Source organism: Xenopus laevis, chromosome 6L (genome assembly GCF_017654675.1).
Source record: "Xenopus laevis strain J_2021 chromosome 6L, Xenopus_laevis_v10.1, whole genome shotgun sequence".
Taxonomy (NCBI): domain Eukaryota; kingdom Metazoa; phylum Chordata; class Amphibia; order Anura; family Pipidae; genus Xenopus; species Xenopus laevis.
In genome coordinates this window covers 4,500,565-4,523,616 of record NC_054381.1, presented here as the reverse complement: position 1 = coordinate 4,523,616, position 23,052 = coordinate 4,500,565, and the positions used below count along the sequence as shown (strand labels likewise).

The following is a 23,052-nucleotide window of genomic DNA, read 5'->3' as shown; positions in this document are numbered from 1 at the left end:
ACATGTAGTAACAGGGAGAGCTATCAACAGTTTTAAAGGTAAGAATCTATAATTTAATGGTAACAGAAGGCAAATTGATTTAGTAGAAGTGTTGATTTAGTAGAAGTGTGCAGTATTGTTATAAAGTTTCATTCAATATATGATGTAAATGAGCAAAGCAGCGATTTAGAGGACTGATTAAAGTTGGGTTCTATGTAGGGATGCAACAAATCCACTAGTTTGGATTCGGCCGAACCCCCGAAGATTTGGCCGAATACCAAACCTATTCCGAACCCTAATTTACATATGCAAATCAGTCACATGATTTAAAGGATTTGGTTAGAACAGGCACAAGGATTCGGCTTAATCCTGCTGAAAATGGCCAAATCCTGGCCTAATACCAAACCAAATCCTGGATTTGATGCATCCCTAGTTCTGTGGGATAAGGATAAATATGGGACGATTTGTATTCTATAGCTAAAAGCACAAGCACCTACTTCTTTCTGCTTTCTCCTTCTTGCTAAGTTCATACCAGTCTGGGATCAGAACTTCACACACTTCATCCCACAATATTTTCTTTTTGTACTTGTCTCCATAGTCTGGAAAAGTCTTGTTGAAAAGTGCGGGCCTTTGCTGTACCTCATGTATCAGCAGCTTGGTATTGATGTTCAGCCTGCTGCAAAACGGCCTGGACAAGTACGAGGAGCGGTGAGCCAGCTCTGAAATACACATTGGATACCATTCATTGGCTACCAGTCATTGGATATCAGTCATTGGGTACCAGTCATTCAATACCAGTCATTAGGTAACAATTGGTATACCAGTCATTAGAGAACAGTCATTAGAGAACAGTCGAGAACAGTCAGAGAACAGTCATTAGAGAACAGTCAGATACCAGTCCTTGGGTACCAGTCATTAGATATCAGTCATTAGATACCAGTTGGGATACCAGGCATTGGATACCAGGCATTGGATACCAGGCATTGGATACCAGGCATTGGATACCAGTAAAGTCCAGCAGATAAAACAACAGGCAGGTACAGGCACAGTCCCAAGACTCTAGGACAAGGGCAGGTAAGACACTCGAGACTAATGGGACATCAGGCATCTTGTTGCTGTGATTCTGACCCCATTGTCCTGACAAATTGTCTCTGTAAAAATGAATGAGGGTCCCAGTTGTAATGGCTACAAATGCACACAACTCCTTGTGTGACCCATAACCACAACTACAGTCTACAGACTACTTTTGCAGTTTGCAGAAACACACAAGATGCATGTGTATCATTGGGACTTATTCATAAGCGCTGGGAAAATTTGCACCTGAGCAGCAACCAATCAGTGATTAGCTTTTTTCAGCCAACCACAGGTTAAACAGTGAAAGCAATCATCTGATTGGTTGCCATGGGTTACTGCCCAAGTGCAAGTTTGCCCACTCTTTATAAATGAGCCCCATTGTGTTTCTAGAGAACAAGAATGACAAGTAGAGGTTGTTTTTGTGGGTTTATACACAGGGCCTAGAAGTTTACATATATATTTAAAGGGATGGTTCACTTTTATGTTAATTTTCACTATGTTATAAAATGGCTAATCCTAAATCACTCTTCAACTGGTCTTCATTTTTTTATATTTATATATTATATTTTGAATTATTTGCCTTCTTCTTCTGACTGTTTCCAGCTTTGAAATGGGGGTCACTGACCCCATCTAAAAACAAATGCTCTGTAAGTATTGTTATTGCTACTTTGTATTCCTCATCTTTCTATTCAGGCCTCTCCTATTCCAGTCTCATTCAAATCAATGCATGGTTGCTAGGCTATTTGGACCTTAGCAACCAGACAGCTGCAAACTGGAGAGCTGCTGAATAAAAAGCTAAATACCTCAAAAACCACAAATAATAAAAAATGAAAACCGATTGCAAATTGAATATCACTCTACGTCATACGAACAGTTAACTCATAGGTGATCTGCCTCTTTATAAAGAATAAATCAATCTGTGGAACCCGTATCTGTATAATATAACGTTAGTAAAATCCCATTACTTTATACCATTTTGATGACTTCGCCAGAGCTTTTCAGGTTGGTAACTTTCACTCATTTTGCCAAAGGAAAAGTCTTCGGCCTCCCGCCCGCAGGAAATCATTGATTTTGTCAGTTCTGGAGGAAAGAAGAACAAAAATTTCATTCAAATCTTGGTTTGTAACATCAGATAAAATTCTTTATATAAATAGGCAGGAACTATCCAAAAATATCTAAAAAAAAAAACCATGCATTGAATTATAAAAATACCGAATTATAAAAGCACATGAATGAGACATATGCCACCAAATTTTAGATCATTTGAATGGTGGAATAAGGAGACACTTACCCCCATCAGCGTATAATAAGGCAGGGCTTTTCATTATGTTCAGATAGTCTTCAGAATCCAGCACATCCTTTTCTATTTTTATCTGTAATGTTTCTGGTTCAGTCTCTGGATAGCCTGCTATAAAAACATGAGCAAAACTTTAATGTAAAGATGGAGAAAGGGATGACAGGTAATCAATGTGGAGAGGCTGATAAAGCAACACTATGATCCTATGCTACACGCGGAAAAACTGCACTACAAAGGTTTGCCCATAGCCATATAAACACTGACAGTAGCCCTCTCTCCCTATCCTCTCTCTCCCTTCCTCTTCTCTCTTCCTCCCTCCCTCCATCTCCTCTCCTTTTCTTTCTCCGTCCCTCCCTCTCACTCCCTCTCCTTCTTTCTCCCTTTCCTCTTTTCCTCCCTCTCAGCTCTCCTCTCTTCTTCCCCTCTTCCCCTCTCCTGTCTTCCTCAATCCTTCTTCTCCTCCTCCCTACTTCTCTTGTCTTCCTCCCTCTCTCATCTTATCCTCCCCCCCCTCTCTTTTTCCTCTCTTCGTCCCTCTCCTCACGGTCACTATAACAGCCAAATATCATGTTCCTGCAGCGGCCGATGGGGAGATTTGTCGCCCACAATAAAAATGCATTACTGCGGGCAACAAATGCCCCAAAAATGCCTCTCCATTGAAAAGAATTGAAATCGCTGGGGGTGAAATCACACATTGATTCATCTTTCCTCAATCACCCAAAGGTGCTTCGGGAGGAAACTTCAGGCGGCTTGGCAATAGGTTTGTTTTACCACCCGTGATTTCAGTTATTTCCAATGGAGACGCTCGCAGTTGTGCATAAATAATCGCAGGCAACAAATCTTCCCATTTGGCTACTGCCCTAAACTGGAGAAATGTACAACAAGATATCCATTGAGCCAACTTCAGCTTAGAAAGGTTTCTTTCTCAATTAGACAATGAAAAGGGGAACAAGTAACACACAGAAAGGCCTAAGAGGTTGTTTTGGAATTAGAACTCCATATCTAATGGAGATACCTCCATGCAACTAGTGGAGTGGCTGAAAGGAACTAGTACTTAAAAAGCATAAGGGTCCCCAGTCATAGCATGGCAACAGACCTTGCGGAAAATACAGGCTATCTATATCATGGAACAGCTTTCAGCTCGTGTTCAGGGAACCTTGGACGGATTTTCGGAAATTTGGGCCCCGTGGATTGGCTATGTGGCAACCGAACAGCTCCTTTTATAACATTGTATACATAGTGGATCTCTGAAAGATATTCTGTGTACATCATTGTGTTTATTGTTACATGTGTGGGGGACCCTATTCTCTGAACTCTTTCTTTCCTATTCCTCTTTCTATCTGTTTTATTTTTTCTTTTCTTCAATAATTGGAGATTTTTGTGGCATTGCTTCGTTTTGCGACTGTTTTGTGATAACTTAAGCTATTAATATTGTATTGCATACAATGTTCACGTGGCTTTATGTGCAACGATGTCCACTATGTAATTGTGCATTATTTTATTTTCCTTTCTTTTCTTTTTGTAAAACTAATAAAAAAAATTCTGAGTAAAAAAAAAAAAGCATAAGGGTCCCTACACAGCCCACCCCATCCCACACCCCCTCCAAAACACCCAGCATCTCCATTCCCATAAAGGACCAAATTATCAGAGCACAAGTCACATGACTGGGGGCAGCTGGGAAACTGACAATATGTCCAGCCCCATGTCAGATTTCTAAATTAAATATAAAAAATCTGTTTGCTCTTTTGAGAATTGATTTTCAGTGCAGAATTCTGCTGGAGCAGCACTATTAACTGGTGTGTTTTGAAAAAAAACATGTTTTCCCATGACAGTATCCCTTTAAGGAAACCTGAAAAGCAGCCTATAAGTTCACTCGTACATACCTTCATCAATAAATGTAACTGAAGCGCTAGAGCTCTTGTCCAGATGATCGTCGTTGTCCGGTTCTTTCTCGATTTTTATCTGTAATATTTCTGGTTCACTCTCCGAGAAACCTGCCAATTAGGAATAGACATTTAATTCCCCCATTCTGTTTCCTACTGAGTTATCACCAAACATGTATCCTTCCTTCAAACTTGCACTGGGGTTCACTAAATGTTCTCCTCCTCCAGTGCTCAATATATTGGGGCATCCTCCTGTGAGTTCAGAAACCTAAAGGATTTTAAGATTGGGCAGTACAGTTAATAGAGGCCTGGCTGCTAGGCTACCACCTGGCAAGTCCATGCCAAACTCTAATGCAAGTTACATGACGGATAGAATGTAGAGCATTTAAAGGGCCACTGATATCAACTGAAAATACTTGATGTGTGTTTATAGACTTCTTCTGGCTGCTTTGTCCAGGGTTTCCCTGGCTGTTGAGGAGAGCTGGGGCACTCAGTCATATGTATTGTAGGATGCCAGCCAATACTCACAGGGCAGCATGCAACTAACTAATATTAAATCCATCGGTTATTGTTTATCTGTTACCTGCTATGCAAAGTGAGACCCTAGCACATCTGAATATTACACTTTCAAACACACTTTAAAAAAAGAATAGACTAACAGTACAAGATATTTCAATATAGATATATCAAGCCTCATTTTTTGTGTTACTTGCCTTTTAATTCAAATGAGAAGAGTCAATTTAAAGAACAAGGAAAGAGAAGCACCACGTACACGTTTATACTTTAGACTCATTTGGGCCCATTTATAAAGACTGGACACATTTGCCCATGGGCAGTAACCCATAGCAACCAATCAGTGACTGGCTTTCTTCAAAATTTAAAGCAAACCTTTGATTGGATGGCATGGGTTACTACCCAAGTACAAACGTGGCCAATTCTTGATAAATGATAGGGATGCCCCGAATCCAGGATTCGGCCTTTTTCAGCAAGTTTTGTATTCCGCCGAATGCTTCAGCCCGGCCGAACTGAATCTGAATTGTAATTTGCATATGCAAATTAGGGGAGGTAAATCGCGTGACTTTGTCACAAAACAAGGAAATAAAAATGTTTTCCCCTTCCCACCCCCTAATTTGTATATGCAAATTAGGATTGGGATTTGGCGAATCTTTCGCAAAGGATTTGGGGGTTTGGCCGAATCCAAAATAGTGGATTCACGAATAAATAAGCCCCATTGTGTTTCTGAATTAAAGAACAAGGAAATGCTATTTCACAGGGGGGGGGGGAGTTAAAATATTAGGCACCCCCGTGAAATAAATCTGCATTTTCTCTGTACTTGGGGTGCCTTGGAAGTAAAGCTCAGTTTTTCTGGGGGCTGGTACATTTTTCTAAGAAAAGGAGCACCAGTCTGTAGAGACAAACTAGCAATTTACTCCCCTCCAGTGAAATAGGCTTTTCTTGTCCGTTTCTGAGCCTGATGCCCGAGTACATTCTGTGCCCACTTACCGCCATCATTAAGCGTAACTGACGGGCTTTTCATCGCTTCCAGGTGACCCTCACAATCTGCTTCCGGTTATATTTCTGGATCAGCCTCTGGGACACCTAAGGGCACAAACATGCACAAGTTTTAAACACTTTGTAACCACCGGGAGACTTACACGTACGTACTTCTAACTGCCAGACACAGTCACCTGACAGCGAGAAAGGAACAAGCTTTCCATGATCAGTTTATATTGCAGAAGTCAGGTGACAAGGACAGGACCTGTATGCAACTCAATGGTGCCACCAACAAAACCCAGAGAGCAGTAGAGGAAGGAAAAATGGATGTTTACAGCTACAGGTTGCAATTAGTGGTATGAATGTGGCGTAGAACATAAAGCACCACATACAATAAACGTATGAGTGTGGCACAAGGGTGTATTGACTGCTACAGACTGTGAGTGAACAGCAGCATTTATAGCACCCATATTTATAGCACCCATGTCCCTGGCACCTCTATCACAGTTCCATTGGTCAGTGATAATAGCTTCCAGATTGAAGCCCAATCTTTAAACATTTATATCGACCATGAAACGGATACGGACACACAATGAGGGCAGGGGAGGAATTCAGAACAACAGCTGAATCCCTGAGATTCCCATCGGAGGTGCAGATTCAGAAGGAGACATAAATATGGTAAGCATAATTTATTAATACAGGTATGGGACTCGTTATCCGGAAACCCGTTATCCAGAAAGCTCCAAAGTACAAAAAGGCAAACTCTATTTTATCCAAATTTCCTTTTTCTGTGTAATAATAAAACTTGTACTTGATCCCAACTAAGATATAATTATTCCTTATTGGAAGCAAAACCAGCCTATTGGGTTTATTTAAAGTGGTGGTTCACCTTTAAATTAACTTTTAGTATGTTATAGAATAGCTCATTCTAAGCAACTTTACAATTGGTCTTCATTATTTAATTTCTATAGGTTTTTTTTTTTTAATTATTTGCCTTTGTCTTCTGACTCTTTCAAATGGGGGTCACTGACCCCCATCTAGAAACAAATGCTCTGTAAGGCTACAAATGTATTGTTACTGCTACTTTTTGTTACTCATCTGTCTATCAGACCTTCTCCTATTCCAGTCTCTAATTCACATCAGTGCATGGTTGCTAAGGGAATTCTGACCCTAGCAACCAGATGGCTGAAATAACAAACTTGGAGAGCTGCTGAATAAAAAACTAAATCATTTAAAAACTACAAATAATAAAAAAATAAAAACCAAGTGCAAATTGTACTGTTAATTTAAAGGTGAACAACCCCTTTAATGTTTACATGATTTTCTAGTAGACTTAAAGGGGTTGTTCACCTTCCAAACACTTTTTTTCAGTTCAGTTGTTTTCAGATTGTTCCCCAGAAATAAAGAGTTTTTTTCAATTACCATTATTTATTTTTGACCGTTTTTCCAAAATCTAAGTGTAAAGTTGAATGTTGGTGTCTCTGGTGTCTGAGTCTGACAGCTCAGTAATTCAGGTGCAGATTCTGTTACAATTTTACAACATTTAGTTGATCCATTTCTCAGCAGCATCTCTGGAGTATCAGTAACTATTGTATCAATTCTAACAGCTGCCTGTAATGAAACTCATGGATTCTGCTCAGCAGGGACAAACATAAGAAATGAAACAACTAAATGCATCAATTTAGAACAGCTTAAAGGGTCGGCGACCCCCTCCCAGAGCTGCTTTCGAAGGTGAAAAATTTCACTTTACACTTCAATATTAGAAAAACAGTGACACATAGAAAATAGAAAGTAATTGGAAAAAGTCGTTATTTCTGGTGATCTATCTGAAACCAACTAGTTTTTTGATGGTGATTTGAAATTACAGAAAGATCCGTTATTCGGAAAACCCAAGGTCTCAAGCATTCTGGATAACAGGTCCCATACCTGTAATTGAATATCTGCTGTACAAGTGAAAGATCAGCAGTAGGTAAGGATCTCCCATAAGGACAGCACTGTGTTATGTACTAGTACACTTGGGAAAACAAGGCTACTCATAAGTTATACTCACTTGCCCCTGAACAACTGAATGAGTGCAAGCTCTTGAGGCACTTCTTCCCCACTGCCAATCTCTGCTTTACATGCTGGATCAGGGGGTTGGGCAAGTCCCTTCCATAAAGTGCTGTAGAATAGGGGATGATTTAAATTACTAGTAAAAAAAAAAAAATTGTGATTTTTGCTACAGGAACATAAGGGCTTCTTTTGCAAAGTCCTAGAGCTAAAAAGTGAATCCCCGGGATGACTGAGCAGCAGAAGGGGCACAGGCCACATTTACTAATCTCTTTGGCACAAGACGGCTGCATTCTGTCACCAAAAGGGGACAAATAGCGATTATATAAATCCCCCGTCATGTAACAATTAAAAACACATTCTGATTACAAATGAGTGATGGGTGGTTACAAATCAGTGGTGGGCGTGTCCAATCAACTGGACTTTTTTGCTCTTGAAGATGTCGCCCAATTGGCTTTCTCAAATCAGAATGGCTATGATGGGGGTCCGGTGATGTTATGATTGGGGTTCTGAGAGAAGAAGAGTCATACTGGGACACAGGTGATATACAGGTGACATTAAAGGGATCCTGTCATGGGAAAACATGTTTTTTTCAAAACACATCAGTTAATAGTGCTGCTCCAGCAGAATTCTGCACTGAAATCCATTTCTCAAAAGAGCAAACAGATTTTTTTTTATATTCAATTTTGAAATGTGACATGGGGCTAGACATATTGTCAGTTTCCCAGGTGTCCCAATCATGTGACTTGTGCCTGCACTTTAGGATGGAACTGCTTTCTGGCAGGCTGTTATTTCTCCTACTCAATGTAACTGAATGTGTCTCAGTGGGACATGGGTTGTTGTTCTTAGATCTACCAGGCAGCTGTTATCTTGTGTTAGGGAGCTGTTATCTGGTTACCTTCCCATTGTTCTGTTGTTTGGCTGCTGGGGGGGAAAGGAGGGGTGATATCACTCCAACTTGCAGTACAGCAGTAAAGAGAGACTGAAGTTCATCAGAGCACAAGTCACATGACTGGGGGCAGCTGGGAAATTGACAAAATGGATAGCCCCATGACAGATTTCTAAATTGAATATAAAAAAAATCTGTTTGCTCTTTTGAGTAACGGATTTCAGTGCAGAATTCTGCTGGAGCAGCACTATTAACTGATGCGTTTTGAAAAAAACTTGTTTTCCCATGACAGTATCTCTTTAAGGTGATATGCAGGTAATACGCAGGTAACACACAGGTGATATACAGGTGATATTAATGTGACATGCCCACCCTCCCTCCTCCCCCCTGGCCTACCCCTCCCACTGGGCAAATGCCCCTAACTTGTTACTTACCCTTCTGCGCAGGTCCAGTCCAGGGAGTTCACAGACGACATCTTCTTCCACGCGATCTTCCTGCTGTGAATGGCGTTTTGGCGCATGCGCAGTAGGATCATTTTGCCGGTACGGATCTATTGCGCATGCGCCAAAAGTCACGCACATGCGCAGTAGATCATACCGGCGAAATGATCCTACTGCGCATGCGCCAAAACGCCATTCACAGCAGGAAGAAGATCGTGTGGAAGAAGATGTCGTCGGTGAACTCCCTGGACTGGACCTGCGCAGAAGGGTAAGTAACACGTTAGGGGCATTTGCCCAGCGGGACGGGTAGGCCAGGGGGGAGGAGGGAGGGGGGGCAACACACGGGAGGGGGGGTGGGGGGTTTGCACCGACTAGGTTTCCTTCCCCTTTAAAGTGAGATACAGGTGACACATGGGTGATATACAGGTGATATTAAGGTGACAGACAGGTGACAGACAACTGATATTAAAGTGAGACAGAGGTGAGACACGGGTGAGATACAGGTGATATTAAGGTGACATAGAGGTGATATAGTGACACACAGGTGACACACAGAGGTGATATTAAGTTGATATTAAGGTGACACACAGGTGAGATACAGGTGATATTAAGAGTATCTGTGAGGAGACAGTGGCACAAGGAATGACAATGAATAAGATTGGGCCGGTGATACAGGGGGGAGGGGTCACAAGTCTCAGTGGAAGTGACACATGGGGGGGGGATATTTCCCAGAATCCCTGACATTTCCCTCCGAGTTGAGGACAGAAGTGGCCTGTGACCCCGCCGGTGACAGAGAGTCGGGGGCAGCGGTGAATAAGAAGTAAATGGAGTAAGTTGTACAGTTAGTTGCGCCACTTGCCTCAGTATTAGCGCCGGCTGTCGGTCTGTAGCGCCTGTAAGTGACGCTGAGAGTGTCCCAGTCACACGGAGACGCTACAGCCGCGCCTTATAGTGAGGCCATTCCGGTATTGCGCGCTCAGCCGCAGCCCCACAATCACCGCTTAAAAGTCCCGCAGAGCCAATAACGTCCGGCGCCTTCACTCCTGCCGCACAACTAATCCAGGCGTCACAAGTCTCATCTCGCGAGGCTGTGACGTCACGCGCATTTAGCCGTAAGGGGGAGGAATGGCGGCGTGCGTAAGTGTTGCAGGAAGTTACTCCGTGCTGCTTATTGGCAACCGCGGGTGTTTGCGGCTTCTGTTCTTTCCCTGGTGTTTCCAGTCGTGTCTTGTGCCCCGGTGTCTCCGCTCATCACTAAATCATCACTTGATTGTGTTACACCGGCTCCTTATTCCTCTCGTTTCATCTGCTGCTGCCCCGGGGTCTGTGTCTGCTGGAATCAGGGGGAGGAGCAGGAATACAGGAGCCCTAGTTCATTTACACTTTCATATTAGTAAAACAGATCAACCTCTAGACACTTTGGTCTGAAAAATAATATCTAGTTACGTCCGGACAAAAGAGGGAGAAACAGCTTTATCTTCTTGCTGGTTATCACCAATACTGACCCTGGTTACCACCAGTACCCGCCCTAGTTACCAGCCATATCCGCCCTAGTTACCAGCTATATCCAATCTGATTACCAGCCATACCCACCCTAGTTACCAGCTATACCCGTCCTAGTTACCAGCTATACCTGCCCTAGTTACCAGCCATATCTGCCCTAGTAACCAGCTATACCCGCCCTAGTTACCAGCTATATCCAATCTGATTACCAGCCATACCCACCCTAGTTACCAGCCATACCCGCCCTAGTTACCAGCCATACCCACCCTAGTTACCAGCCATACCCGCCCTAGTTACCAGTCATACCCACCCTAGTTACCAGCCATACCCGCCCTAGTTACCAGCTATACCCGCCCTAGTTACCAGCTATACCTGTCCTAGTTACCAGCCATATCCGCCCTAGTTACCAGCCATACCCACCCTAGTTACCAGCTATATCCAATCTGATTACCAGCCATACCCACCCTAGTTACAAGTGCTACCAGCAGGCCCATATAAATTCCCCGGCTAAATCTTGCGTCAGAGCTGAAGAGGTGGTCACTTTGTGGCCCATTTTTATGCAGTTGCCAAACTTCTGAATGTGTGCCATCCTCAGAGATGGGGGCTCCGCTACAGTCCTGGTTAAAAGAGAAGCAATCCCATGGAACCAGCATAGTTACCAGCAGTACATGCCACCACAACTTTTTTAAAGTGGACCTGACACCCAGACACAAAAATCTGTATAATAAAAGTCCTTTTCAAATTAAACATGAAATCCAATTTCTATTTTTTATTAAATCATTCATAGCTGTTGTAAACTCATTTAAACATCTCAGCTGTCAATCAAATATTGTCTGCCCCTCCTCTATGTCTTAGGCAATTACTTTCACTTTCCATTCAGCACTTCCTACATGTCACTGCTCTCCCCACATTCCCCCCAATCTCTTCACCATTTAATTGTGTAACCAGGACATGGGGATGGACATCAGGTCCCCCATTCTGGTGCACAAACAAGATTCTGAGATGATACAAGACTTGTCTTAATAACAGTGTCCACAAAATGGCTGCTGCCTGCTTGTTATAATTATGAATTCCCAGACTGAAGGAAGAAAGATTCATATAATTTATATTGTGTAATTAAAGTTCATTTTGCTTGACTAATGGGATAAAATAGGATTTTGAATATTTTTATGGGGTGATGGGTCCCCTTTAACCAAGAGTACAATATTTTTGTTTATTCTCAGTTTCAACTTGTGCAAGATGCAAAATAAAAGACAATTTTTTTCTCGTTGCCAATAATACATGTCGCCATGATGACCAAAAAGGAACTTTTCTTGTGCAAATTAGTGCCGCATGAAATTCTTTATTTTTTTTAATCACTCTGAGGGTGCCAGTGTTTTTGTGCTAGAATATACCTGTCCTACTGCTCCTATGGGCCCTGCAAATAAAAAGACTCGCCAAATATTCACATTTCCATTGGTTGGAAAGAACTAGGGATGCACCGAATCCACTATTTTGGATTCGGCTGAACCCCCAAATCCTACATGAAAGATTTGGCCGAATACCGAACCGAACCCTAATTAGTAAAAAATTTTACTTCCTTGTTTTCTGACAAAAAGTCACATGATTTCCCTCCCCACCCCTAATTTGCATATGCAAATTAGGGTTCGGCCGGCAGAAGGATTCGGTCGAATCCGAATCCTGCTGAAAAAGGCAGAATCCTGGCCGAATCCCGAACCGAATCCTGGATTCGGGGCATTCCTAGAAAGAAACATTAATTCCCATTAATTAAAGAATACCTTTATTCCTTGTTCTAAAAAGTCACCTCTATCTCATGGCCTGATGCATCTCTTAAAACCTTTGGACCATCTTCCCAGGTGGTTTATTTACAGTCACTTGTACCCCTAAAGAGGGCGTATTGTATAGAAAACAAGAATATGCCAGGGCATACCTCCCAACTGTCCCGGTTTTCATGGTACAGTCCCAATAGCTCAGCCCCTAATCCCGGGTTACTTACTGAAATGTCCCGACTTTCTCTTTGATCCCCAGCACTGACTCCAGAAAAAGATACAACATTTCAGAAACTGCCTCCTTTCCCAGGCTGTGCAGGGGAGCCACTGGCGCTCAGTACTCTGGGACAGGAACCAATCAGCAGCTAGCAGGACTTGATAGGGAACTTACGCCTGTCTGTGCTTGTGTGAGTGCAGGGCTGTGATTGGCTCTCCCCTCCTACTGTGCTTCTGGCAGGGGCTCTAGCAGAACTATAGGGAGCTCCACTAAAAGGGTCATTTTTAAGTTTAGTTTTTAGGCCACAATGAATGAGGCAGCAGCATATATTTCTATAACTCCACTTTATAAATTGCTAATTACTCTAAGTAATAACGGTTGATGTTTTGAACATTCTCACGAATTCAGTGTATTCATACACCCACAGCCGCTTCCCTCACTCGCAAGTAATTTCCGACAGACAGTTGAACCCGCCCTTTAAAGGCCCGCAAGGTACACGCCCCTCGTGCGGTTCTAGACCTCCGCTAGCAACATGGCGCCGAGTTGAACCTCAGGTTTCATTCTATTGGCCCTTGATTTGTGGGCGGGGCACAGTGTGTCCTGCACGCTGAGAGGAGATTGGAAGGATCCTGGGGCCTAGTGTCTCGCACGATCAACATAAAGATGGAATAAGTGGGTGAGTGAAGCGGTTACCTGCCCGTGTCATTCCGCTGCTGCTTTACTCTGCCGCTTTATAGAGAAGAGAGTATTGTGTGCAGTGCTTGGATCCGCTATACGGGACTGTGTGAGGGAGAATAGGAGCTGGGGGTATAAATACTATTGGGATGAAAGGACTGGGGGCGGGGAGCAGGGAATAGTGATGTGACCACTGACAGCTGGGACTTTATTTCTCTCCTTTTCCTCTCTGACGAGATGGGACATTTGTGTTACTCTGATCTCCCAAATCCTCACGTCTCCTGGACTATTTCCCATCACTCAAAGGGGAGTTGTGTCTCTAGTGATGTTGTGATGTCAGGGGGAGTTGTGTCTCTAGTGATGTGATGTCAGGGGGAGTTGTGTCTCTAGTGTTGTGATGTCAGGAGGAGTTGTGTCTCTAGTGTTGTGATGTCAGGGGGAGTTGTGTCTCTAGTGATGTTGTGATGTCAGGGGGAGTTGTGTCTCTAGTGATGTTGTGATGTCAGGAGGAGTTGTGTCTCTAGTGTTGTTGTGATGTCAGGGGGAGTTGTGTCTCTAGTGTTGTGATGTCAGGAGGAGTTGTGTCTCTAGTGTTGTGATGTCAGGGGGAGTTGTGTCTCTAGTGATGTTGTGATGTCAGGGGGAGTTGTGTCTCTAGTGATGTGATGTCAGGGGGAGTTGTGTCTCTAGTGTTGTGATGTCAGGAGGAGTTGTGTCTCTAGTGTTGTGATGTCAGGGGGAGTTGTGTCTCTAGTGATGTTGTGATGTCAGGGGGAGTTGTGTCTCTAGTGATGTTGTGATGTCAGGAGGAGTTGTGTCTCTAGTGTTGTTGTGATGTCAGGGGGAGTTGTGTCTCTAGTGTTGTGATGTCAGGGGGAGTTGTGTCTCTAGTGTTGTTGTGATGTCAGGGGGAGTTGTGTCTCTAGTGTTGTGATGTCAGGGGGAGTTGTGTCTCTAGTGATGTTGTGATGTCAGGGGGAGTTGTGTCTCTAGTGATGTTGTGATGTCAGGAGGAGTTGTGTCTCTAGTGTTGTGATGTCAGGGGGAGTTGTGTCTCTAGTGTTGTTGTGATGTCAGGGGGAGTTGTGTCTCTAGTGTTGTTGTGATGTCAGGGGGAGTTGTGTCTAGTGTTGTTGTGATGTCAGGGGGAGTTGTGTCTCTAGTGTTGTGATGTCAGGGGGAGTTGTGTCTCTAGTGTTGTGATGTCAGGGGGAGTTGTGTCTCTAGTGATGTTGTGATGTCAGGGGGAGTTGTGTCTCTAGTGATGTTGTGATGTCAGGGGGAGTTGTGTCTCTAGTGTTGTGATGTCAGGGGGAGTTGTGTCTCTAGTGTTGTGATGTCAGGGGGAGTTGTGTCTCTAGTGATGTTGTGATGTCAGGGGGAGTTGTGTCTCTAGTGATGTTGTGATGTCAGGGGGAGTTGTGTCTCTAGTGATGTTGTGATGTCAGGGGGAGTTGTGTCTCTAGTGATGTTGTGATGTCAGGGGGAGTTGTGTCTCTAGTGATGTTGTGATGTCAGGGGGAGTTGTGTCTCTAGTGTTGTGATGTCAGGGGGAGTTGTGTCTCTAGTGATGTTGTGATGTCAGGGGGAGTTGTGTCTCTAGTGATGTTGTGATGTCAGGGGGAGTTGTGTCTCTAGTGATGTTGTGATGTCAGGGGGAGTTGTGTCTCTAGTGATGTTGTGATGTCAGGGGGAGTTGTGTCTCTAGTGATGTTGTGATGTCAGGGGGAGTTGTGTCTCTAGTGATGTTGTGATGTCAGGGGGAGTTGTGTCTCTAGTGATGTTGTGATGTCAGGGGGAGTTGTGTCTCTAGTGATGTTGTGATGTCAGGGGGAGTTGTGTCTCTAGTGATGTTGTGATGTCAGGGGGAGTTGTGTCTCTAGTGTTGTGATGTCAGGGGGAGTTGTGTCTCTAGTGATGTTGTGATGTCAGGGGGAGTTGTGTTTCTAGTGTTGTGATGTCAGGGGGAGTTGTGTCTCTAGTGTTGTGATGTCAGGAGGAGTTGTGTCTCTAGTGTTGTGATGTCAGGAGGAGTTGTGTCTCTAGTGTTGTGATGTCAGGGGGAGTTGTGTCTCTAGTGTTGTGATGTCAGGGGGAGTTGTGTCTCTAGTGTTGTGATGTCAGGGGGTGTTGTGTCTCTAGTGATGTTGTGATTTCAGGGGGAGTTGTGTCTCTAGTGATGTTGTGATGTCAGGGGGAGTTGTGTCTCTAGTGATGTTGTGATGTCAGGGGGAGTTGTGTCTCTAGTGATGTTGTGATGTCAGGGGGAGTTGTGTCTCTAGTGATGTTGTGATGTCAGGGGGAGTTGTGTCTCTAGTGTTGTGATGTCAGGGGGAGTTGTGTCTCTAGTGATGTTGTGATGTCAGGGGGAGTTGTGTTTCTAGTGTTGTGATGTCAGGGGGAGTTGTGTCTCTAGTGTTGTGATGTCAGGAGGAGTTGTGTCTCTAGTGTTGTGATGTCAGGAGGAGTTGTGTCTCTAGTGTTGTGATGTCAGGGGGAGTTGTGTCTCTAGTGTTGTGATGTCAGGGGGAGTTGTGTCTCTAGTGTTGTGATGTCAGGGGGTGTTGTGTCTCTAGTGATGTTGTGATTTCAGGGGGAGTTGTGTCTCTAGTGATGTTGTGATGTCAGGGGGAGTTGTGTCTCTAGTGATGTTGTGATGTCAGGGGGAGTTGTGTCTCTAGTGATGTTGTGATGTCAGGGGGAGTTGTGTCTCTAGTGTTGTGATGTCAGGGGGAGTTGTGTCTCTAGTGTTGTGATGTCAGGGGGAGTTGTGTCTCTAGTGATGTTGTGATGTCAGGGGAGTTGTGTCTCTAGTGTTGTGATGTCAGGGGGAGTTGTGTCTCTAGTGTTGTGATGTCAGGGGGAGTTGTGTCTCTAGTGATGTTGTGATGTCAGGGGGAGTTGTGTCTCTAGTGATGTGATGTCAGGGGGAGTTGTGTCTCTAGTGTTGTGATGTCAGGGGGAGTTGTGTCTCTAGTGATGTTGTGATGTCAGGGGGAGTAACTCTGGTAGCCCCGCACCTCTTTTCCACTCCTGATGATTTGCCAGACTGTGCAGGGAACGACTCTCAGCACTTGATTCCAACCAATCGGCAGTTAGGTGAACCTGATAGGGAACTGCTGTTTATGTCTTTTAGGGTGAAAGCAGACTTTTGATTGGCTACCCACCCTCTACTGAATTTCTGGGAAGAACCATTAGGACACACACAGGGATTATGGGAAGCTCAAATAAAGGGGTCACTGTCCATTTTAGCCCAAACTGAATTCAGGCCCCGTCACTGCCTCTAAGACTGAATGTTTCTTATACAGAAGATATTGTCTCATAGCACAATTGTGTGCAGCAAAGCTGAGGTTTAACCCTCCAATTAGCAATTATGGGCGGAGACATTCAAATGACTCCTTAATGTTCCCGTGGCCAAAATGTCACAGATACAGACGGATCATTGAGAGTCAGACCTGATACAACAAGCGCATGTATATGTCCTGCCAATAAACAACCTCCACACTGTGTATATGTTCCGTCTGTCTGTCTGTCTGTCTGCGGCTTTCTCCTGATTGGCTCCAAACCCAGTGACACACCCAGTTACCTATAAACTCACTGCAGGGATCACACAGTTAAAGTGACACTGACACGTGTAGGGACCAACTTTTTATTTATTTCACTGTGATACAATAAATGTGTTATTAGATCTGTCCAAAAACCAGCGCTGTGTCCAACATCTGCCCCTCCACAACTACTGGAACTGCATTGTGCCATTTTGTGTAACCTTTGTATGTGGTTTTGGATACATTACTGGGGATCTTTTTTATGATGAGGCCATTTTTATTCTACATTTAATGTTAGTCCTGTCTCTTTCTTATACTCAGGACCGGAACTAAAAGGAAGCAAGCAGTTACACCAGGAAGTGGCACAAGGGCAGCAGCAGTTACACCAGGAAGTGGCACAAGGGCAGCAGCAGTTACACCAGGAAGTGGCACAAGGGCAGCAGCAGTTACACCAGGAAGTGGCACAAGGGCAGCAGCAGTTACACCAGGAAGTGACACAAGGGCAGCAGCAGTTACACCAGGAAGTGACACAAGGGCAGCAGCAGTTACACCAGGAAGTGGCACAAGGGCAGCAGCAGTTACACCAGGAAGTGGCACAAGGGCAGCAGCAGTTACACCAGGAAGTGGCACAAGGGCAGCAGCAGTTACACCAGGAAGTGGCACAAGGGAAGCAGCAGTTACATCAGGAAGTGACACAAGGGCAGCACAAGCAGCAGTTACACCAGGAAGTGGCACAAGGACAGCAGCAGTTACACCAGGAAGTGGTACAAGGGCAGCAGCAGTTACACCAGGAAGAGGCACAAGGGCAGCACAAGCAGCAGTTACACCAGGAAGTGGCACAAGGGCAGCAGCAGTTACACCAGGAAGTGGCACAAGGACAGCAGCAGTTACACCAGGAAGTGGCACAAGGGCAGCAGCAGTTACACCAGGAAGTGACACAAGGGCAGCAGCAGTTACACCAGGAAGTGACACAAGGGCAGCAGCAGTTACACCAGGAAGTGACACAAGGGCAGCAGCAGTTACACCAGGAAGTGACACAAGGGCAGCAGCAGTTACACCAGGAAGTGGTACAAGGGCAGCAGCAGTTACACCAGGAAGTGACACAAGGGCAGCAGCAGTTACATCAGGAAGTGACACAAGGGCAGCAGCAGTTACACCAGGAAGAGGCACAAGGGAAGCAGCAGTTACATCAGGAAGTGACACAAGGGCAGCACAAGCAGCAGTTACACCAGGAAGTGACACAAGGACAGCAGCAGTTACACCAGGAAGTGACACAAGGGCAGCAGCAGTTACACCAGGAAGTGGCACAAGGACAGCAGCAGTTACACCAGGAAGTGGCACAAGAACAGCAGCAGTTACACCAGGAAGTGGCACAAGGACAGCATCAGTTATACCAGGAAGTGGCACAAGGGCAGCAGCGGTTACACCAGGAAGTGGTACAAAGGCAGCAGCAGTTACACCAGGAAGTGGTACAAGGGCAGCAGCGGTTACACCAGGAAGTGGTACAAGGGCAGCAGCGGTTACACCAGGAACTGACACAAGGGCAGGAGCAGTTACACCAGGAAGTGGCACAAGGGAAGCAGCAGTTACACCAGGAAGTGACACAAGGGCAGCAGCAGTTACACCCGGAAGTTGCACAAGGGCAGCAGCAGTTACACCAGGAACTGACACAAGGGCAGCAGCAGTTACACCAGGAAGTGGCACAAGGGAAGCAGCAGTTACACCAGGAAGTGGCACAAGGGCAGCAGCAGTTACACCAGGAAGTGACGCAAGGGCAGCAGCAGTTACACCAGGAAGTGGTACAAGGGCAGCAGCAGTTGCATCAGAAGTCATGAGAGGCCAGCAACAAAACTGCGCTGCCCAGGAGCAGGCTCACCAGGACCACATGAGAGCAGAGCAGCAGATGGACATGGAGTCTGGGATTCTGCAGCAGGAAACAGACAAGGCTGCCCAGGAGCCTATAGAAAACCGGTTCACTCAGACGGAGCAGCGGGGCATGGTGGTGCAGAAGAAGAGGCTGCAGACGATCTGGAAAAGACCTGCAGTGATGGAGTATAGGACCACCTCTGCTTATAAGATAGTGCAGAATCTATTGGAGAAGATGAGCCCTGACGATGATATTGAAACCTTCCTGGCAGTGTTTGAGAGGGTTGCAGAGCACTCAAAGCTTCCTCACGACGAGTGGGCTGCAGTCATTGCTCCTTATTTGTCAGGGAAGTCCCTGAAGGCATACTTAGGCTTAAGCAAGCAGGATGCCAAAGACTACACTAAACTCAAAGAAGAAATCCTATCCAGTGAGGGGATCACGTTGGCTGGCCATGCGCAGTGCTTGCACAACTGGAGCTACTCCTCCGAGAGGTCCGTCCGCTCTCAGATGTACGACCTGCTGTCTCTGGCTAACAATTGGCTCCAGCCAGAGGTCTCTACACCTGCCCAGATTATAGAGAGGGTCGTGCTGGACAAGTTTGTCAGATCCCTTCCCTCCAGCATTCAAGTTTGGATTGGTAAAAGGGGCCCCAGAGATGTGGATCAGTTGGTGTCCTTGGTGGAGTGGTACAACGCTATGGTGGATCATCTCCATGGTTCTTCTCCAAAATCATCTTTGATGGGCGGAAAAATTCCTGGCTGCCTTGGTAGGAACATTACTTTCTTACATGTATTTTCCTGAACAAAGAGCATGATTTTGCTCGCTCGCTTTTACCAAACCCTTTTTGCTCCTTATTAACAGGTTACCCAGGGGCCGGAACTGATTTCTTCCCGATAAAGGTGGAGAAAGAAGAATCGTATTCTGCAGATGATCCTCGGCCAATGGAAAACGTACTTGCTGCACGGGGTAATTAACCAGGGAGCTCGCAATGTATTTCCTGCGTGTCCTTGTGTATGCATGACAAACTGTCAATCAAGGGTGAGAATGAAGAGGAAGTGTGAAGCCTGGGGCAATTTTAGACAATGCATTATGGGGAAATCACATGAATTACTGTGTGAGATCAGATGAAACCATTTCACAGTAGCATTGGGGGGTGATCTGAGGGAGTGCGTTGTCTCCAGGGAGACAAATTCTTCTGCAAAACATAATGGGGGGCTATTCATAAACAATGGGCAAATTTGCACCTGGGCAGTATCCCTTGTCCAACCTACAGCTGACTGAAAAAGCTAATCACTGATTGGTTGCTATGGGTTACTGCACAGGAGCAAATGTACCCACTGTTTATAAATGAGCCCCGAAGTCAACTTGCCTCTGGCTAATAAAATAATTATTGATAGTATTTTCTCTCTCATGGGGGACACAGGGGGTGTATTTTAGGGCCACACCTATCATGAGCCAAATAGAGTAATTTAGTAGGATAACTAAATCCTATGTCGGTGCAATCATTATGGCTGCGTGTTCCTTATTAACAGGTTTCCATGCGGCTGATCCCAACAAGTTGCAGATAAAATCAGAGACAGAAGAGCCGGACTCTGAACATCAGCCGAACCCGATGGGAAGCTCTGAGATTGCATTTACAGCTGGGGGTAAGCATTTTGATTGGCTGGCTTTCCTGAGCCAAATGTAAGTAGAACAATGAAAGGAAACATCTGATTGGTTGTCATGGGTAACTGCCCAGGTGCAAATTTACCCAGAGTTTTTTAAATGACCCCCCACAGAATCCTTCAACTGTAGCCTAGAACTAAAGGATAAGAGTAAATAGTAGGGATGCACCGAATCCATGTTTCAGTTCGGGATCCGGCGAATCCTTCTGCCCAGCTGAACCAAATCCTAATCTGCATATGCAAATTAGGGGCAGGGAAGGAAATTGCATGACTTTTTGTCCCAAAACAAGGAGGTAAAAAAATGTTTTCCCCTTCACACCTCTAATTTGCAAATGCAAATTAGGATTCGGTTCGGTACTTGCCAGAGTCTTTTTTGCGAAGGATTCGGGGGTTCGGCCAAATCCAAAATAGTGGATTTGGTGCATCCCTAGTAAATAGACAAAACTGTATATACATATTATTATATAGTAACTATAGCAGTTATGACACATACATAGATCTGGTTGTTTGTGAATATTCATATAACAGGCAGGTGATAGGGCTGCTCAAACTGGGTGTCTCCGGTGCTCACATCCAATCAGAGCAGTTTATATCTGTGTGAATCAGGGCTGGATGTACTTGTTCTGTAAAGAGATTATGTCATGATTTTTATGATGTAGTTTTTATGTCTAAATGACACTGTTTATCCTGCAAATAATTCACTGTACAATATAAAATGTCATTCCTGAACCAGCAAGTGTATTTAGTTGTAATATTGGTGTGTAGGTGCATCTCAGCTCATTTTGCCTGGTCATGTGATTTCAGAAAGAGCCAGCACTTTAGGATGGAACTGCTTTCTGGCAGCCTGTTGTTTCTCCTACTCAATGTAACTGAATGTGTCTCAGTGGGACCTGGATTTTACTATTGAGTGTTGTTCTTAGATCTACCAGGCAGCTGTTATCTTGTGTTAGGGAGCTGCTATCTGATTACCTTCCCATTGTTCTGTTGTTGGGCTGCTGGGGGGGAAGGGAGGGGGTGATATCACTCCAACTTGCAGTATAGCAGTAAAGAGTGACTGAAGCTTATCAGAGCACAAGTCAGATGACTGGGGGCAGCTGGGAAACTGACAATATGACTAGCCCCATGTCAGATTTATATATAAATATATGTTATAGAATAAAATCAGTTTGCTCTTTTGAGAAACGGATTTCAGTGCAGAATTCTGCTGCAGCAGAACTATTAACGGATGCATTTGGAAAAAAATTTTTCCCATGACAGTATCCCTTTAAGTCCTGTAAACCAACCCATAACATTACTGACCCTTGTGTTTTTTTTCTCAGTAGAGAGTTGCTTGGAGCACAAGGCAAGCTGGGACCTTGGAATGCACAGGATTGATTTAACGCAGCTGAACCTACAAGTTCCTGAAGCCAAGGCTTCCACACATACCCCGGAGTCGTCCCAAACCTCCGGCGAATCTGAAGGATTTTCACTTCCCAGGGAAAAAACTAAACCGGAGTTAAACTCGAGCCCAAGAAACAGGCAGCGTTCGACAAGGTGGAAAATGACACATTTCCCTTGTTCCAAGTGTGGAATGACTTTCTCTACCAGGACGGATCTTATAAAGCACCTGTGTGTGGGGAAAAACGATATTGTTTCTCAGCATTCTTCAGAAGTCGGCGACCCCCTCGGGGCAAAGGGGGAACGTTACAGCCACGCTGAAGGGAAACCTTTCAAATGCCATGAATGTGGGATGGATTTTGCGGATGAGCCGTCTCTACAGTTCCACCAGATGATGCACGCAGAGGATAGACCGTTCCAGTGTAACCAGTGCGGGAGAAAGTTCTCTCTCCGGAGCAGCCTTTCCAATCACGAGAGGAACCAGTCGTGCGAGCAGCCGTTCCGATGCAAAGAGTGCGGCAAAATCTTCTCCCGGAAGAGCAGCCTTCACAGCCATCAAAAAATCCACACGGGGGAGAGGCCGTTCATCTGCATGGAGTGCGGCAAAAGCTTCTACGAGAACAGCGACCTCCGCAAGCACCAGAAGAGTCACACGGGGGAGAAACCCTTCAGCTGCCCCCAATGCGGGAGGAAGTTCTCTCTGGTGTGTAACCTTCACAAGCACCGCAAGCTGCACGAGAGGGAGCACCTTCCACATATGGATAACGTTTTCCTTGACGGGATGATCTTTTGACCAGTGTTCCTTTAATGTTCCTTAATTTATGTCCCCAGAACAAACAATTGTCGTTGAGTTTTATATGTGTGCGAGTATTTCAGTGTGTGGTCAATTGTGCAGAGAGCCCGACTGCAAAGAGGGGGTGATCTAGAATCCTGCGCGGGTACATTTTTTGGAACCCGTACACGACCCATTCCCTGCAACCTTCCAGTGTTGGACTGGCCCACAGGGATACCAGGAAAAGTCCGGGTGGGCCAAGGTGTTAGTGGGCCCTCATGCTGCTAGACATTTGGCATATTTCATGGCTATTCCCAAATTCTATGAGAACAAAGAGGCTAAATAGATGGAATAATAGATTATAGTATGTAAAAGAAAGAGACTAAGAGAATAGAGGTTGAGTGAGGAGAGGAAGAATAATAGTACTGAGAGTGGGCCCCTAGTCAAAGGTTTTTAGGTGGGCCCCCGGTGTCCCAGTCCGACACTGCAACCTTCCAACCTGGAATCCGCAACCCAGACCCGCATTCTTACCCGCTTGGAACCTCTACCAGACCCGCA

General features: G+C 45.0%; 2 protein-coding genes across 4 annotated transcripts in view; one reads left to right on the top strand and one right to left on the bottom strand.

Annotated features, from left to right (window-relative positions):
* Nucleotides 1-10,792, bottom strand: part of LOC108719544 — a 15,381-nt gene extending 4,589 nt beyond the window's left edge. The window contains exons 1-7 of one of the 2 annotated variants that reach the window (XM_018268463.2): nucleotides 9,965-10,792; nucleotides 7,778-7,888; nucleotides 5,737-5,832; nucleotides 4,234-4,344; nucleotides 2,345-2,461; nucleotides 2,026-2,133; nucleotides 477-698 (exon numbers count right to left, since the gene is read on the bottom strand). In XM_018268463.2, the coding sequence (XP_018123952.1) occupies nucleotides 477-698; nucleotides 2,026-2,133; nucleotides 2,345-2,461; nucleotides 4,234-4,344; nucleotides 5,737-5,770 (592 nt within the window). In that variant the 5' untranslated portion in view covers nucleotides 5,771-5,832; nucleotides 7,778-7,888; nucleotides 9,965-10,792. The remainder of the gene's footprint in view (nucleotides 1-476; nucleotides 699-2,025; nucleotides 2,134-2,344; nucleotides 2,462-4,233; nucleotides 4,345-5,736; nucleotides 5,833-7,777; nucleotides 7,889-9,964) is intronic. The other variant, XM_018268464.2, reaches the window with a different exon arrangement.
* On the top strand, nucleotides 9,631-22,821 carry LOC108719505. 2 transcript variants are annotated; one of them, XM_041566831.1, is made up of 5 exons: nucleotides 9,631-9,934; nucleotides 17,136-19,447; nucleotides 19,543-19,647; nucleotides 20,214-20,327; nucleotides 21,668-22,821. In XM_041566831.1, exons 1-5 carry the CDS (start codon nucleotides 9,930-9,932, stop codon nucleotides 22,513-22,515), a joined length of 3,384 nt encoding a protein of 1,127 aa, XP_041422765.1. In that variant the 5' UTR covers nucleotides 9,631-9,929; the 3' UTR covers nucleotides 22,516-22,821. The 2 variants fall into 2 exon arrangements, with proteins under 2 accessions (XP_041422765.1, XP_041422764.1); XM_041566830.1 differs by having other exon boundaries at nucleotides 21,665-22,821.
* The last annotated feature ends 231 nt before the right edge of the window (nucleotides 22,822-23,052 follow it).